The sequence below is a fragment of the Acomys minous genome (genome assembly GCF_964271855.1).
Source record: "Acomys minous genome assembly, chromosome: 2".
NCBI classification, from domain to species: Eukaryota; Metazoa; Chordata; class Mammalia; order Rodentia; family Muridae; genus Acomys; species Acomys minous.
Window position 1 is genome coordinate 142,093,460 of NC_140484.1, and position 17,532 is coordinate 142,110,991.

A 17,532-nucleotide genomic window follows, 5' to 3' on the forward strand; every position below is an offset into this window, starting at 1 on the left:
CCAGCTGGCGAAAGTCACCCAAGGTGGGGGAGATGCAGTGTGGGAACTGATTGTCCTCAGAAGGTTCATGCAGGGCAAAGTCTCCTGTTTCACCTGCCCTTGAGATCATCTCGCCTCGGTGCCGACTAGCTTATAAAAGATTAATCTGCTGCGACAATTGGTAGCTATTCATGTTGATGGAAACGTGTCATGTGTGCATGGCTCTAAATACCGAAATGAGCCCTCAGATAAATGGTTTTGTCTCTCAGGAATCAAAACATATTCATGTGGGCTTGCCTGGCCCCTCTGAGGGCAGCATTCATTTCATCTCTTTCTTCTTGGTGAAAGAACCTGGACAAAGCCTTGATTTTGTGTGGGGAGCCTGGAAATTAGCATGGGACCTCTCGGTACACTAGGCACCTGGAAGGATTTGCCTGCTGGGCCTCTCATTGGATTCCAGTGGGAGAAATGGCAGGAGCTCAGCTCAGGTGTGTTCCCTCAACAAAGAGAGCTATTTTTAATGCCATTGTAGGGGAGGGATGGGGCCGTCCTTACCAGCCTGCTTGGTCCTCTCATCCTCTTGCCCGGAGAGGGCTGGTTTTGAATCCCACTTACTCATCAGGGACATGCCTTTCTGCACAGAGCTGACCGCTTCCTTCTACTCATGGTCTTTGAGGATCAAGATTGTTTTGCCTCCATTCTCAACCTCAGCACATGTACATGTATATAGAATGTAACTTACAGTGGCCCTGAACGACCATGTCAGGAAATCAGTGGGTCAGTTTTGGGAGCGCTCCACATTCCCTCAAGCCCCCTGCATCATGGGAAAGTGGGAATGTGGGAAAGCTTCGTCTGATCCACTGTTTGAAAGGATTTGCATTTCTCATTGGCAGCCAATGGGACATGTCCACTGTCATCAGGGCCTTGTAGGCACTGACCTGTAAGTCAAAGAGAGAGATGGCGACGGCCACCTTGGAGGAGCTTGGCTGGTGGTGTTTGGGCATTTGTTGGGACTCAGCTGTCTTCTGATGGTCCTGAGTTGCCGACAGACTCTGCCTTTCTTTACCTGTTACCTACAGAGCGCCGTCCTGAGCCTTCAGGAGCAGGCATGGTTATGTGCTCACTCCCTCTCCCAGCCCATTTTTGCAGAAGGAGTGAGGGGAGGAGACGGAAGAATGGAAGAAAAGAGGGAAGGTCCTGGGTTTGACCCTCAACACGAGAAAGAGAGAGAGAGACAGAGAGAGAGAGAGAGAGAGAGAGAGAGAGAGAGAGAGAGAGGCAAAAGCCATGGCAACACAGTTCCCTAGGGGAGCCCCTGGACCTGCCTCCCACTATCTTGACAGCCACTGTGAATTCAGTTTGTCCCACCTGTCGGGTGTTATTAACTCTGCCTATATATTATCCTGCAGAAAAATCCGAATCTTAAGGTAAGCACTGTCTCAACTTTCAGAGGATGAGCCTGAGACACAGAGGCTCAGGCGCTTAGCTAATTACCATTGTTTAGGTCTAAAGTAGTGACCCAAGCCAGCTGTGGCCTCAGGCGTCTGTGGCCTCCAGCGTCTGGGGCCTAAGCCTCCAGGTTGTGCAGCCCTACCCTGTATCCTACCCAGCCTCCTGCCTCTTCCTACCTGCACTTTCCTTTTCTGCTTTTGGGGGGGAGGGGTATCTGTCACCAGCCCTCCCAAACAACATGCTAGTACACAGTCAAGGTAAATCTGGGAACGCAGCCCAAGCTGCCACTTGACCCAGTTTTTTGTGCTTCTTTGTGTGTGTGTGTGTGTGTGTGTGTGTGTGTGTGTTCCAATATGCAAATAACAGTCCCAAACTGTCAAGTTACCAAGCTCTGCTGCACCTCACCAAAGTCCAACCTGCTGGTCACGAGTTGCATGCTGTAACCAGGGTAACTACAGATGTAGCCTGACATTAGTCATGATCTCACTTAAAACACAATGCCCTATTTTTTTTTCTTTTTTGTTTGTTTGTAACTGAACTGTGCTGTTCTCTAGCATGGACTCTGTAGAGGACAGTGTCATGTTACTATGTCCCTTCCTAGGCTAAGGAGGTGACACTTGTTTATCTCACATGCCGACGGAGTTGTGAACCTGCGTTAGGATACACGTGTCTTGGAACCATACCACATCCTAGGCTGGCATGGTGGGCCATACCTGTGGTCCCAATACCTGGGGGGTAGAAGCAGAGGGACCAGGAGCTCAGAGTCAGCCTCCATCATAAGGTGAGTTCCAGGACAGCCTGGACACGAAGGACCCTGTCTCCAACAAGCTCTGTGCGGTATGAGAGGAGAAGCTGAACAATGGCTCAGTGGGCAAGACCTGGGTTTGTATTCCTAGCATCCATGAAAGAGCCAGGCACGGGCTGGAGAGATGGCTCAGAGGTTAGGAGCACTGTCTGTTCTTCCAGAGGTTCCGAGTTCAATTCCCAGCAACCACATGGCGGCTCACAGCCATCTATGGTGGGATCTGGTGTCCTCTTCTGGAGTGCAGGCACACATATGGGCAGAATACTGCACAAATAATAAATAAATCTTTTTAAAAAAGAAAAAAGAAAAAGAGAAAGAAAAGGCCAGGTGAGGCTGCACTTGTGGGATAGCGACAGGTTTACTGCCCAGCTGACCTAGCCAATAGGGCAAGTTTCATGTTCAATGACAGATCCTGTCCCAAGAGAAAGAGGCAGAAGTATTAGAGGAAGACACATCGTCACCCCTTCCTGAGAGCATCGCTGCACGCACACGCGCGCGCGCACACACACACACACACACACACACACACACACACACGATGATAAATAAACAAAATTTAAAGAAAGGATCACATCCTGGTGCTAAAGAGCACAGAGGAATGTGAAAGGAGAGGGACTGAAAGAGGATTTTGGGGAAAGGCGGAGGGGAGGTGGCCCTTGCAGGCTTTTAAGGGGAATCTTAGTCATTGGAGAAGCCCCCATGGTCCTGTGTGACAGACACAGGAGCCAACAGCCTGATGCTGAGCCATGGTGGCACCTGGCTTCAGGCCCCTCCCCATTCTATGTTGTCAATAGACAATAGGGCCACAGTGATTTGATGTGGGCACAGATATATGAGCGTACAGCACTTGCATGCATGTGTGTGTGTAAACAAAAAAAAAGAAAGACCCGAGTAGAGTAATTTTGGAACAATCCAGTAGCTCACTATGTACATCCTTTCTAAACACAGCCCCAAGGGAGAGGCCGCTAAGTCAGGACTCTACCTCCAACTCAGTGCTGCTCACTGGATGCCCCAGAAACTGGATGCCCCTGATGTCTCCATCTGTGACATGTCACGGGGGGGGGGGGGGGGGCCGAGGACGGGCCCTCCCCCTCCCTCCCCCCTCTCCCCACCTCCCTCAAGGGTTCCTGCTGTATGTAGTCATCGGTTTTAAAATGGGAACGGAGGGCTAGAAAGATAGCTCAGAGGTTAAGGACGCTTGCTACTTTTGCAGAGGATCTGAGTTTGATTCCCAGCACCCAGCTAACAACCATCTGTAACTCCTGTTGGGGGGGGGGGTGAGAGGGCGGGTCTGATGTCCTCTTCTGATCTCCATGAGTATCTGGCATGCACACGGGGCACAGACATACATGCAGGAAAACAGTCGTATACATAGAAAGAAATAACTCTCAAAAGAAAAAAAAAACTGTTTGAAAAATGCAAAGGGCCAGCATTGAACTCTATAACTGGATTCGGTGGCTCAGTCCCAACAGCAGAGCCAGAAAAGGGCCCATCGAGTCTCAGGTCAGAAGGGGCAGTTGTCTGTAAGGAAGACATAGGCAGATGCCAGGTCATGTGGTGTTCTCCTTCCAGAACTGGCCCCTGGATAATGGTTTGCAGAAGGACGGCTCTGGGCTCATCTCTCTGTCCTGGCCTCTGATGAGCTGCTGTCCAGCCCCCTCCTTGCCAGCTAGCCAGCAACACTTCAGGCTCACCCTTCAGGGTTTCCCAGCGAAGCCACCTGCAGGATTAGCTCCGTCTCACACACACTTCCCGCCTTCCTCCATGAAAGGCAGTGTCTCTGCTCTCAGTAGCTTTAGCCCCTCCCCAGCAAACAATGGGGCAGGCTCTCTTTTTCCTGCTGGCCACACAAGTCTGGAGATGGCGCATGGAAGGAAAGAGTTACTATCATAGCAGAGAAATCCTGGTTCCAAGTCACGGTGACCTGGGAAGGGACAGAGGAGAGAGGAGAGCAGATAGGGGGTGGCAGTCCAGCCTGCAGCGTGAGGCCCTATTATAAAGCAAACCAAGAAGAGACAAGTCCAATGGCCTGTGACATGGACCACGTGTGCACAATACCCGCCAGGATCCGTGTGTTCACCCTTGCCTCACTGGGCCTACAATGGCTCAACACCTGCTTCCTTCTGTCCTCAAAAGCTTGGTGCCTGGTATGTGAATCTCAGCCCTGGGGAGTTGGAGACAGGTAAGTCTCTGGGACTCACTGGCCACCCAGCCTAGCCACGTTGACAACTCCAGACCAATGAGAGCCACAGTCTCAAAAACAACAATAAAGTGGGTTACATGGTTTCTCCTGTGGCCTCCACACACTCAAATGTCCATGTGCGTGTGAACTGTGGTGCGAGTTTTCTCCCCGGGGGGGAGACTGTAAACATCTACCTATTCAAAGACAAACCAAAGTGCTATTCCACCAAAGCTCACCTGGGAAACCGTGAGTTCACTGGGCTTCCTAACAGAGCAGGAGTGTAGGGGGCTCAGAGCAGCCACATTGTCGAGTCTGCACCCAGGATGGGCTATGGCTTCCCATAGTTTCATAGATAAAGCTACCTTCCATTAGCCTTCCCTAGCTTATATACCCTAGCACTTCCCCAGACCCAGAGGCCAGATGCCTTTAGGCAAAAGAGCAAATAAATGCCTGGGAAGAACAGCTGGACTATTAGGTGAGTGTCCAGCCACCCTCTCCACCCCGTCCTGGGAGGGAAGGTCAACCGTCCACAGGCCCGGTTGTGATGGGTCCTTGAAAGGAGGCACAGCTGACCTGATGACGATGGCAGCTGTTTTACGTAGAGGATCATGTTCTGCGACACATACTCGCAAGCACTTGTGCGGTTACACGTGCGTAAGCGTGTGTTCGCACACCCCAGCTTAGCTGCCGCTGCTGCTCTTACACTGTTCTCTGCTCGTCTGCTGGATGACTTATGTCTCGGCTGCTGATTTTAGAGATTTGCCTCAGTAGCTGAAAGTCAGCTACTGTGTTGTGTGTTTGGGGGCGGGGGCGTGGAATCCCTCCATATGTCTGGTGGGGGAAGGAGGGGGAATCCCTCCATATGTGTGCAGTTCATTGAGAGACTCCTGAAGGGTAGCTAAAAGCATCACCTGTTTCAAGAACCTGGAGCATATCCCCCGCCCCAAAGCCCATCTGTGTAACTCTCTGGGGGACAGTGTCCAAACCGTAACATTCACTTGTAGGGGACCCTTCCCCTGGCATGGGCCTTTAGAGGTTTATTACAGTCTGTCTGGAGATGGCTAGCTAGCCTTCAACATTATGAAGGTTTTAAAGGAACATGGTAAAGCACAAGAAAAACACTGTAAACGTAAAAACAACAGCCAAGTGACAGGTAGAGATGATGCACGCAGCTGATGAACTGTCTGAACTGAGCTCCAAGATGCCAATTTTCTCCCCATTATCTTAAACCTTTGCTCCCTTCCCAGTGCCCTCCCGGTGGTGATGCCATGTCGAGCTCTAACATCAACTGTATTGTTTTACCTCTTCACAACAGAGGGCTGGACCCAAAGGCATTCGATACTGTTTATTCACCTCCCAGTAGCAAGGCTTCCTCTTTGGTATATTTTAATTTGATTTATACGTTTTTAAATCCTACAAAGACTTTTTTGTTATTTTGTGTGATTATTATGCTTCCAGACCCGTTTGTAGCTTACTCTTATTTTTATTTACTCACTACATTTTAAGTTTTAATTATTGTGGGTGTGGGTGGGTACGAGCCTCACGGTGCCAGTGTGGAGAGCAAAGAGCTTCCTACCACATGGAGCTCAGGGTCACCAGGAGCTCAGGGACACTGGGAGCTCAGGGACACCAGGAGCTTGGGTCACCAGGCTTGGCAGTGAGTGTGTATGTGTGTGTGTGATGCATGCACGTGAGAGTTTGGACACCTATGTATCTACCTCTATCATTTTTCACCTAACCACCTTGCGACAGGATCCCTCAGTGAAATGGTTGCTTGGGGCCTTGGCTAGGCTAACTGGTCAGCAAGCTCTTCAAATCTTCCTGTCTGTCCCTTCAGCCTCAGGGCACAACCATTCCCTGCCTTTTCTGTGGGTGCTTGTAGTGAGAATATTGGTTTCTTTAAAACCCCATTTATGTTATGTGGATATGTTTTTGTTTTAATCCCAGGTGTGGAATATGGGGCGGCTTCTGATTGTCCACAGCAGCTGACTATGATTTGTCTCGTGCAGGCAACCGAGCTGCTGTGAGCTCGTGAGTACAGCAGGCCTCTCATGTCGAGAAGGCACTGTTTTGCTTTAATCCTCTCAGGCCTCTGGCTGGTACTATCTCTCCATCCCTTTTTCTGCGATGTTCCCTGAGCCTTGGGAGGAGGGTATTTGGCCTAACACTCCTTCCTTCCTCATCCTTCTTCGCATTACCACCTTTCCATCTGGGTGATTAGGAAAATAAAAGCAAAATACAACATAAAAGAAAAGTTGGCTTTCCTTCTGTACACTCTATTTTAGCCTGAGTTGGTTATTAACAGATTTTCTCTGTGGTTTATTATTATTATTATTATTATTATTATTATTATTAGTAGTAGTAGTAGTAGTAGTAGTAGTATTAGTATTAGTATTATTATTATTAATTATTGTCTTTATTTTCCCTTCATCTACTAGAATGGTCACTATTTTAGAGCTCTAATCAACCCCTGGCCCCACCTTGGTACCACTGATACCTTTTCATTACTTATCTTTAGGAGGGTGGCCACTATAAACTTCTCAGCTGTCTTCCTGAAAGTGGTAGAGGCTCTGGGGACCATCTGTTATCTGCAGGCTCATCTCTCTGGGATTTCCCACTAGCCACGTAAAACCACAGCCCTTGCAGTTCAGAACTCTGCCTCCTCCTCCCAGTCTGAGATTAGAGGTGTGTACACTACACCTGGCTGAGATGACAGCCACAGAGAGACTAAAGAACTCCAGGATCCATTCACAGACATCCTGCTGGGGTAGTGATTCAAAGCCAAGTCATCTACCACCACATGAATCACCTTCTAGAACACACAGGGGACAAGACTAGGCGGAGCATGGCTGGGAGAAGCAGAAGCAACCAAGACATATGATCCCACTCAAAAAAAAAAAAAAGCTTGGTGATGGTTCAGGACCTGTGGATCTTTGAGTAATATGGGCCACTCAGAGACCTAGAGAAGAGGCCCACAGAAAAGATCCTCCAGAGGACCATGACTTCATTTAAAAAGTTAATCAGGCTAAGGAGGTGGCTTGGAACCTGCCTTCAAATTCTCAGCACTCACATAAAAATCTGGATTTGTGGGGCAAGAGAGATGGCTCAACAGTTAACAGCACTGGCTGCTCTTCCAGAGGAGGGCTGTGTTTGACTTCCGGCACCCACCCACGTGGCAGCTCAGAACTGTCTACAGTTCTAGCTCCAGAGGACCCAGTGCCCTCTTCTGGACTCCAAGGACACCAGGCATGCTTGTAGTGTGCATACATGCATGCGGGGAAGACAGCCCCACACATTTTCTTTTAAAGCTGAGTGTGGCCATGTGCTCCCTAGCACTGTAAGGGCAGAAGTAGGAGCATTGTGGGGTTTGCTAGCCACCCACAAAGCTCTAGGTTCAGTCAGAGATAGTCTTCAAGAGAATAAAGTTGGGAGACAAAGCAAGGAACCTGTGCTGATAGGCGTGACAATGGACTATTTATTGTCCAAATGCCAAAAGCCTCAACATGCATTCTCCAATCCTAGCCATTCCAGACAGACAGACAGACAGACAGACAGCAGACAGACAGACAGACACACACACACACACACACACACACACACACTGAGAAATACGTCTCCATCCAGATTCAGAAATCTTAGCAGCAGCCACATCTGCTCCCACTCCAATACCCCATAGAGACGATGTACAAGCTCAGCCTTGCTGGCAACACAGCTGGTTTAATGTTCTGGGAGGCAGCACTAAACCATCAAGATTGACCTTCCTTTTAGGTTTGCTGAGTGGCTTTCAAAGTATAACGAAAGCCATAAAAATTAACAATAGGGTTGCATATAGATAAGTGCATACACGGGCAACTTAAAGATCTCCATGAATCACCTCGAGGATGCTATGGACATCTCCCCTGCACACAGAAAGTTGTCAACAATTTATAAGAGACCCACAGAATGTTAGAGCCAGACGTAGCCTTAAATACTCAGCACCAACACGTTGGCCCACTTATATGAACAGCACCTGATGTGAAGTTTTAGCAATCCTTACTCTTTGGTTTCACTTCTCATTAATTGAGTCAGAACCTCTGAGTTCTGGTCAATACTCTAAAAAGGCGGTAGCACATTGTAGCTCCCCCAGACCACCATCAGACTCAAATCACTGTTCTATTCCAACTGCTTCATTTGGTAGAGGAAGACAGGATGGAGACTCGGCAGGCTTTTGAGCTGTGTGGATTTGACACCGTAGTCAGAGCTTATAGCGCCGCAGATGTGGAAAATGCCTTCTTGTGTCTGAGATCCTGGACAAGAAGGGTTAGTGGTATAGTCAAAGCACAACCTCATTGTGGCCTCGATGTCTCTTGAGTGTGTGTGTGTGTGTGTGTGTGTGTGTGTGTGAGAGAGAGAGAGAGGGGGGGGGAGGGAGGGAGGGAGAGGGAGAGGGAGAGGGAGAGGGAGAGGGAGAGGGAGAGGGAGAGGGAGAAGGCCCTGTGTCCCTATGTCCCTCCTACTGCATGTTGTATTGCTTAGTTTTTGGTCAACCTAACTAGAGTCATCTGAGAAGGGACCATAAGAGAGAAAATACCCCTATCAAATTGGCCTCTAGGCAAGCCTGGGAGGCATTTTCTTGATTAATGATCGATGTGGGAGGGCCCATCTCACTCTGCCTGGTGCCACGCCTGGGCAGGTGGTCCTGGGCTATATAATAATAGCAAAGTGAGGAAGGCAGGAGAAGCAAGCCAGTAGAGAGCTTTTCTCCATGCTCTCTGCTTTCAGTCCCTGCCTCCAGACTCCTGCTGTGACTTCTGTCCATGGAAGACAACACAAGGGGTGAAATAAGCCCTTCTCTTCCCAAGTTGCTTCTGGTTCTCCTCTGGAACAACAGGAAGTAAGTTAAGACACACGTGCCCCACCCCCACCCCCACCCCCATCAACTCATCGACATGCCTCTGGCTAAAAACAGATGCCCCTGCCAGGTTGCTGCGTGATCAGCAACCTAGTGCCCAACTGCTGGACCACAGCTTCTCCAGTTTAGTTCAAGCCCTTGCTCCCTTCCGGACCGCGGGAGTCCATCAGTGTGTGTAGTGTACGTGTTGTAGAGCACCCTCCTCGGAGCATAACAGCCACTGTCTTCATCTAAGTAGCGGTGAGAACTTGCTAGGGACCTGGCCTGTTTATTGACGTTCCCTTATAGAAGGATGGGGCAGGACAGTTATTGGATTCTCACTTTAGGTCTGCCCACTCTCTCTTGCAACTCCCATAAGTAACTCTGCCCTAATTCCACATGGGCTGTGGGGTGCTAGAGTAGCAGGCTGTTGAAAAATAGCTGACAGGGTTTCCACTTATACAGTTAGAAGCCATCCTTGCTGGGGTAGGAATTTGCAGGGGTGCGGCTCTTTCGGGGGCTACACACACCCTTCACCCAGGCTCTGTAACTAAGTCTGATGAACTCATTGGTCCTCCAAGCTTGACTTCAGTGGGAATTGTAGTTTGTTGGTAGTGTTCTGTTAAGGAGGAGTAGATGTTTGCTTATGCCTCGCCAGAGAAAGAGCTGTGGAAACAGTCCGTAACTCTGTAACTCACAACTCTTCTGGCTGATGTACTGCCAAGGTGCCCTCTAAGTATGGGAAAGAGATAGTCAAACACAAGAGCCCAAAGAAGCACAATAAAAGTAGGTCTCTCAGACATCGCTGGCAGTCTTTAAAACCGCCCCTGTATGGATCTAATGTCAGGCCAAGGGAGTCTGGAACTAACTCTATTGCTCTTGGCTAGGTAGGTTAGGATGAGTGTTTCCCGGGAGTTCATGTTGTGCCTTCTACAGCTGGTCTTGTCCTTTCATACAGTTACAATGCCAGACCGACAAATGCCTTGCAAGCATGAGCTGGGCCTCTGATGTCATGGACTTCCAGCTCCAGTTGAGTGTGGAGAGAAGGTGGAAGTCGTCTGCAGATTGATGCAGAAGTTGAACGGGGAAGTCTGTTGGGACCACAGCCTATGTTGGTTCCTTGAGTACTTCGTGCACACAAGATACTGGAATGCCAACAGTGCAGAGACTCACCTGTGCAGTAGGTAAAGCAAGTGCACCCAGGCAACTGGCAAATAGGAGGATCACAGGGTTAGTACCCTGCAGATTCTGACTTGTGGGGTGTGTGTGTGTAAAGTAGGGGAGAAGTGAAAGCTTCCAGGCTCCAGATTAGGCCTCACGTCCCCCCAGCATGCACGTGGCCCTGAGTTCATAGCCCCCAGTAAGCGGCAGGCCAGGGCATCCTTGCAGCCGGGGCAGCCCCGGGCGCAGGGGCCCCCAGGCGCAGCAGCTCCTTGCAGGGCGGAGGGCGGCGCGAGGGAGGGAGCGAGGGACGGGAAAGGCAAGCGAGCTGCCTCAAATGCCTGGAATAATTCCGCTTCCGTTTGGAAAGCCGCAGCCTCAGTCCCGCCGCCGCCGCCCGCCGTGGCCGCCCAGCTCCAGCTCCGGGTCCTGCCGCCATGGCCACATCCCCGCAGAAGTCGCCCTCAGTTCCCAAATCTCCCACCCCCAAGTCGCCTCCGTCCCGCAAGAAGGATGACTCGTTCTTGGGGAAACTCGGAGGGACCCTGGCCCGGAGGAAGAAAGCCAAAGAAGGTAGGAACAGCCGAGGCCGCCGCCGGCGCTGTGGGGACCCAGGAGCCAAGGGGTGGGGGGACCCCTGGCAGTGCCGGGGCGCACCTTGTAACGTCCCCGCGTCGCCTGCCAGGCCCCGACTGGGTCGGTGTCATCGCTGGGCCACAGGCGTAGCCTAGGCTTCGGGTGGCTGTTGTCCCAGAGCCGAGGCCCAGCCAGTCCCCTGCACCCTCCGCTAGGCCGCTGTCCCCGCCCTCTGCGCGCCCGAGGGCTGGCATTTGCCAAGTTTCTGCAGCAAAGTTTTCATGGGCGCCGTCACAACCCCGCTCTCAGCCTTCATTGGTCTTTGCAGCGCCGTCGTTTCCCGGGCGCCTTCTGGCCCTTTATTGCTGCGGCGCTGGCTTCCTTGGATCTCTCGCGGGTCCCTGAGCTTGTATGGACAGTACTGATTTGTATAAAATGTTAGTTGACTGAATGAGAGAAGGACGGGACGAGATGGGGCTGGAGGGGGTGGGGGTGGGGGATAAATTCACTACACCTAAGGGCCATGACCCTGCTGTGAACCCAAACATTCCATTCCAAGCCTTTTAAAAAAATCACTTTCTTTTTCTCAGCAGGGTGAACAGGAGCAATCTCGTTTTTTGTTTTTTTGTTTTTTGTTTTTTTGTTTCCAGAATAGCTTCTGTGTAAAATACTTTTTCACGTAGGCAGAGTTTGCAACTTGCTTTTGGGTGTATAAAATGAAGTGTTGCTTCTCAAAAATCAGTATGGTTTTGTTTTTTGTTTTTTGAGACAGGGTTTCTCAGTGTTGTCTTGCTTTGTAGACCAGGCTGGCCTCAAACTCACAGTGATCTGCTTGCCTCTGCCTCCTCAGTGCTGGGGTGGCCTGGCTAAAAATCAGTACGGAGTAAAAGCTGTAGGGTTAGAAATGGTTTCTTTTTGGCAGTGCTGGCGTTGAGTTTAGAGGAGCTGGGTCTGCTGCCCCGTACCACCCACTTTTTCCTTTTCTGTTTCGCAGACTAACCTTGAGCTTAGTCTGTGTGGTCTTCCTGCCTCAGCTTCCAAAGTAGTTGGGATTACAGGCCTGCCCCATTTACTGTTGATTGATTGTTCTTTCGTATGCTATTGGAGGTTGATCTTAGGGCCTCAGTGATATTAGGCAGGTACTCTCCCACTGTGTGATAGCCCAAGCCCCCCAGATCATTTCAGGAGACTGCTTAGTGGGTCAGAGGTGATGGACTAGGAAGAGTCTCATGTTCTTAGTGTTTTGAAGTTGGAAGCCACTTTGGCACTTAATTAGCAAATCAATGCGGAGCTAAGTGTCTGCGGTCTAGTTTGCAGCATGAGTGCTCCCCCCCCCCTTACTCTTATACCCAGTTCCCCCTTATCTCTGGGGGAATTGCTCCAAGATGCTCAGCAAATGGCCAATACTGTGGGCCTGGTATATAGCAGCACGCTTTTTCTTGTGTATCTATGGTAAAGTTTAACCTGTGTGCTAGGCACAGTAAGGGGTTAGCATGAGGAAGTTGGGGTGGCTCAGTAGGTAAAGGGACTTGCCATTCCAGAGTGATGACTTGGATCCTTCATAAAGGTGGCACTCAGTGTTACAGGCATTGCAGTGTTGGGACAGCCAGGCTGATCCTTGAACCAATAACAAAGAGGGCTACAAAGTTACCAATGCCTAGTAGCGTATACAATGTGGTTCCACAGGACTCCTATGCCTGGCTGGAAGGTGTGGAATGAAGCAAAAGTTCATCATGCTAGTCAGCATGGTGTGCACCATAAAACTTCTGGAATTTTCCATTCAGCGTTTTGCAACCACAGTTGGCCACTGGTCTCTGATACCACAGAAGTGGAAATTATGGGCAGGTGTTTTGGTAAACCATTGATTGATCTGGGTACAGTGCGTGAGTGATCGTGAGATCCTAGCTTGGGAGCTCCTTTTCCTAGCTTGTGTTTCTGGTATAGGCACATCCACCTGGTGAATGGCAGCTCAGAGTTCCTGAGGCTCGTAACTGGCCAGCAGCGCTCAGACCACTGTTACCAACTAGGAGAAAGGTTTATGTCAGCCCGAAGATGATCAGTCTGTGCCCGATGCAGACCCTTGGCATCTGATGTGGCATTGACCCTTTTGAAATAGACTGTCCTACTTTCTGGAGTCTTCTCTTGACCAAGCCCAGGATCCTCTGTCCCTGCAGCTGGTCCTCAGGGACATGATCTTAAGGCTCTCTGGCATCCTGTCTTTTCCGTTCAGCAGAGCCTTGAGGAAACAGAAGGTCAACTTGTATGGGATTTGGAAAATAATTAATGAAGGAGCGTAGAGAGAATGAAGTCCTGAGGGGGTAAAGTTCTGGGTTTTGTTTGTTTGTTTGTTTGTTTTGGGTTTTTTGTTTTCTGTTTTTGTTTGTTTGTTTGTTTGTTTTGTTTCCAGAATAGTTCCTGTGTAAAATACTTTGTCCCATGGGCAGAGTTTACAGTACGGTGATAGGTGTGTGAGTAAAAGCTGTAGGGTTAGAAATGATATTTTTTTTGGCAGTGCTGCTGGCGTTGAGTTTAGAGGAGCTGGGTCTGCTGCCCCGTACCGCCCTCTTGTTCCTTTCTTTTCCTCGGACTAACCTTGAGCTTTTGTATGATGTTTGACATGAGCCAGTCACTCCAAGGACCAAGGCCGTGGACCTATGGGAAAGCCCTACGTCAGGCTCAGAGTGACGGCAAAGCCTTCCTCTGGTCTGAGTGTAACTGTTGACAGTTTATACAAGTAGGAGTGTTATGAGCAATTGGCCTGTGCGTGTGGAAACTAACAACCAAAGCTTCCTCCTCCTGGATGCTGAAGCCTGAGACGGCTCACCTACAGACACCGCCTACCAAGCCTGGCCAGCCTCGTCAGCCGCTCCCCCTGTGCTGCCTATAAAAAACAGCTGAAGTTCTGAGTTACCGCATAGGTGGGGCTGCTGCACCAGAGTGCGCATGGCCCACCTGACCCCAGCTTCCCTGTAAGTTAGACTGTGTGTCTGTCCTTTCTTCATTCCTTCGACACCCAGCCAGGTTTCTGTAATGCAAGCAGCATGCGTTGCAGTGAAGGATGCAGTTATTTACAGAGCCACAGGCAAGATTGCGAGGGCCAAAAAGGGATGCTACAATAGCAGGCAGGGCTAGCATTCCCATGTTGTGACATGATGTCACCTACAAAGCTGATGACTGAAAGCCGTCATTGAGTCATCTCTATGATTTTTGTGTCAGGCAGCACTGTTAGCCATCCTTGGCTGTGTGTAGCCTAAGGCCACAGGATGGAGGGTTGGCAATAGGGAAAAGCTGGTGCTTACACACACACACACACACACACACACACACACACACACACACACACACACACACACCCATGTCCATACAGAAAGGGGCAGGAAAGGTAAATGGAACCCATTTGGAGTTAGAGCCTGGTTTGTTTCTTAATTAAAAAAAAAATGTGTTTGAGTGCTCTGTTTGCATGCATGTCTGTACCACATGTGTGTTTGGTGACCATACAGGCCAGAAGAGGGCATCAGATCCCCTGGAGCTAGAGTTCCAGATGGTTATGAGCCACCACATGGGTGCTGAGAGTCAAACTTGGGTTCTTCATAAGACCTTCACGTTCTCTTAACCTCAGAGTCCACTCTCCACCTCTTGATTTTGTGGTTGCCTTTTGTGGTGCTGGGACTCCAGCTTAGGGCTTTCTTTGTACATGCTAAGCAAGGCCTCAGTGGGCTAGCTTGTCCCCTCCCCCTGCCCTGTACATGTATACAGTATATGTATAGGAATACGTTTATATTTGCAAGTGTGTGAAGGACAGAGGCCAGTGTTGAAGGTCTTCCTCAATTGCTCTCGACCTTTCTTTACTTTTTATTAGTGTATGCTCTCCAGACGTGCGTGTTGGGGAGCACTCTGCCATAGGCCTATGTGGAGGTCAGCAGGAAGTCACCAGGAGGTCACCAGGCTTGCTGAACCATCTCCTTTCCCAGCCAAGCCATCTCGACAGCCTTCTACTTTACTTTTTAAAGACAAGTCTCTTCTCTTAATGAGCCTGACCATCACTGGTTAGGGTAGATTAGCTGGCACCAAGCCCAGGGATCCTCTGCCTCTGCCTCCCTAATGGTAGGATTGCAGGTGCACGCTGGTGTGCCCTGCTTTTTAAGTGGGTGGTGCAGGTCCGAGCTTGGGTTGTCATGTGTGTGTGGTCCACTCTTTATTGAGTCATCTCCTTGCATTTCCTAGCTCTCTCTTTACTTATTTTTATTTTGAAACTGGATTTCACTTAAGGCTGGCCTTGAATTTTTTTTTTTTTTAATCCTCCTACCTCAGCCTCTTGAGTAAGCAGGGTTCCAGGCATGGGATCCAGGCCCAGCTTACGAGAGCTTCAGACAGGAGCTGTAGTCATTAGGGACACAGCTACTGTTAGGAATGTGCAGACAGAAGAGGCGAGAGTGAAGCAAGGACTCAAGGTCTTTCTTGTACTTGAACAGAAAGGGCAGCCACCAGGGCCAGAAGACTGAAGGACACAGAATGTGAGGGCTGGCTCTTACATATTCAGCAGCCGATGAGTTCCAGAGGAGAGAAGAAGCGGGTAGAGGTGGGAGTGGGGGATGAGGGTAGGGGTGAAGTGGGCCTGATGGACCCCATCACAGATCTCTCCCTGTTTCTAGCAGAAACATAGTGTCCCATTAATCCAGCCACAGGGCCATTCACTCTGCCACCTGTACCACGCTGTCTCTCACTGATCTTGTTTGCGGCTAATAAGCCCTGCCCTTCCTTACTCAGTTGAGGTTTTTGAAACAAAGCGCCCGGTCTTACTTGTATTTCTGTAAACTATAACCTCCAGTTCTGCTCAGTCCATTAGTGAACACAAGGGCCCTAAGTGGGTCAATAGGCAGCACATGGCTTCTGACAGCGCTGGCCAACACCCACCCCAGCTGCTTCCTGCTGCCTGGGGCAGTTGTAGTCAAAGACGACTTGAGGCTGGCAGGAAAATGACTGTTGTTGGTGAGTGTGTGTCTATGGCCCAGCAGCCCTCAGGCTTAGTAATGTTGGGCTGGGTCTTGCTCTACATCAAGTGTGAGCTCACAACTTTTTGCTGTGGGGAATCTACTTCCCTCTCGTTCTTCATGACCCTTTGGGTCATGTGTACTGATATGCTGATGAACTATCCTAGAGCTTTAGCATGGACTTCTCCTGGGGACCACTGTTCATCATTTGATACCTGCTCTGTCCCACAAGTCTCTACGTAAGACACAAAGGTTCGAAAGATATGATGTGTGTTGGAACATGTAGGCCAATAGTTTCTATAAAATGTTATCCTAAGGATACGTAGTACATACATCATAGGATGTTTTATCTAGAAGACATGGAGAAAGTTTACCTGTGTGAGTTTTATTGTTTGTGTGTTTTGTTTTGGCAGAACCAGAAATCAAGCCTAAGGTCCCCTGCATTCAAGACTAGTGAATTCACCAAGCTATTAGGCTATTATTAGCTGTTACTAGGCTGGGGTTCTGGCCTAATGTGTTTGGTTTTTTGAGGCAGGTTCTCGTGTAGCTCAGGCTAGCCTTTAACTCTCTATACAGCTGAAGATGAACTTGAACCCTTGACCCTTCTGCCTCCTCCTCCCAAGGTCTGTGATTGTAGGAGTGTACCACCATGCTCAGCCATTCTTGTGTTGTTGTTGTTTTGGCTTTTTTTTTAATAAGAAAAATAATAAAACAGACAAGGAGCTGTAGAGATGGTTCAGTGGTTAAGAGCACTGCTGTTATTTTAGAGGACCAGGGTTCGATTCTTTTTTTTTTTTTTTTTTTTGGTTTTTCGAGACAGGGTCTCTCTGTGTAGCCTTGGCCGTCCTGGACTCACTTTGTAGACCAGGCTGGCCTCGAACTCACAGTGATCCACCTGCCTCTGCCTCCCGAGTGCTGGGACTAAAGGCGTGCGCCACCACGCCCGGCTTAGGGTTCGATTCTTAACACCCTCAGAGTGACTCACAACCACCTGTAACTCTAGTTCTAGGGGATCTAATGCCCTCTTCTTGGCTTCTGCAAGCACTAGGCACACATGTTGTATGCAGGAGTATATATGTGTATATATATACACACACATATATGTAAATATATGTATATAAAACAAAAATGTGCATATATGTATATAAAACAAAAAACATTGTTAGATAAACAAGACAGGAGTTAGAAATGTCTTTCATAGCTTACAGTTGAATGTTTGACTTCTGTCCTCTCCTCTTTTAATGTCTGTGGCATAGGACAAGTTCCTTAAAGTATCTAAGTATCTCTTTCATCATCTTTACTAGGAAACTAAAATTCCCTTTAGTTAGTTAGTTAGTTTTTGCAATGCCCTGATCATGTGCCTTGTGCGTGTGAGGAAGGGCTTCACCATAGTGTCCCAGCTCCCCACTTCCCCCTGGAAGGTGTGAAGTTTACCAGACAGGCTATGCCATACCACCACAAGGCACAAGGGACAGTAGCTGTTGACATTGACACGTTACTTTTGAAGAGTCTTTGA

General features: G+C 49.3%; 1 protein-coding gene and 1 long non-coding RNA gene across 2 annotated transcripts in view; one reads left to right on the forward strand and one right to left on the reverse strand.

The window, feature by feature from the left end:
* The window catches only part of LOC311592514, a 256,851-nt gene that overhangs the window by 116,116 nt on the left and 123,203 nt on the right, over nucleotides 1-17,532 (reverse strand). The window lies entirely within an intron of this gene.
* PARVA (parvin alpha) overlaps nucleotides 10,756-17,532 on the forward strand; it is a 148,242-nt gene continuing 141,465 nt past the window's right edge. Inside the window, exon 1 of the mRNA XM_084773006.1 lies at nucleotides 10,756-11,022. Within this exon, the coding sequence (XP_084629132.1) occupies nucleotides 10,887-11,022 (136 nt within the window). The 5' untranslated portion in view covers nucleotides 10,756-10,886. The remainder of the gene's footprint in view (nucleotides 11,023-17,532) is intronic.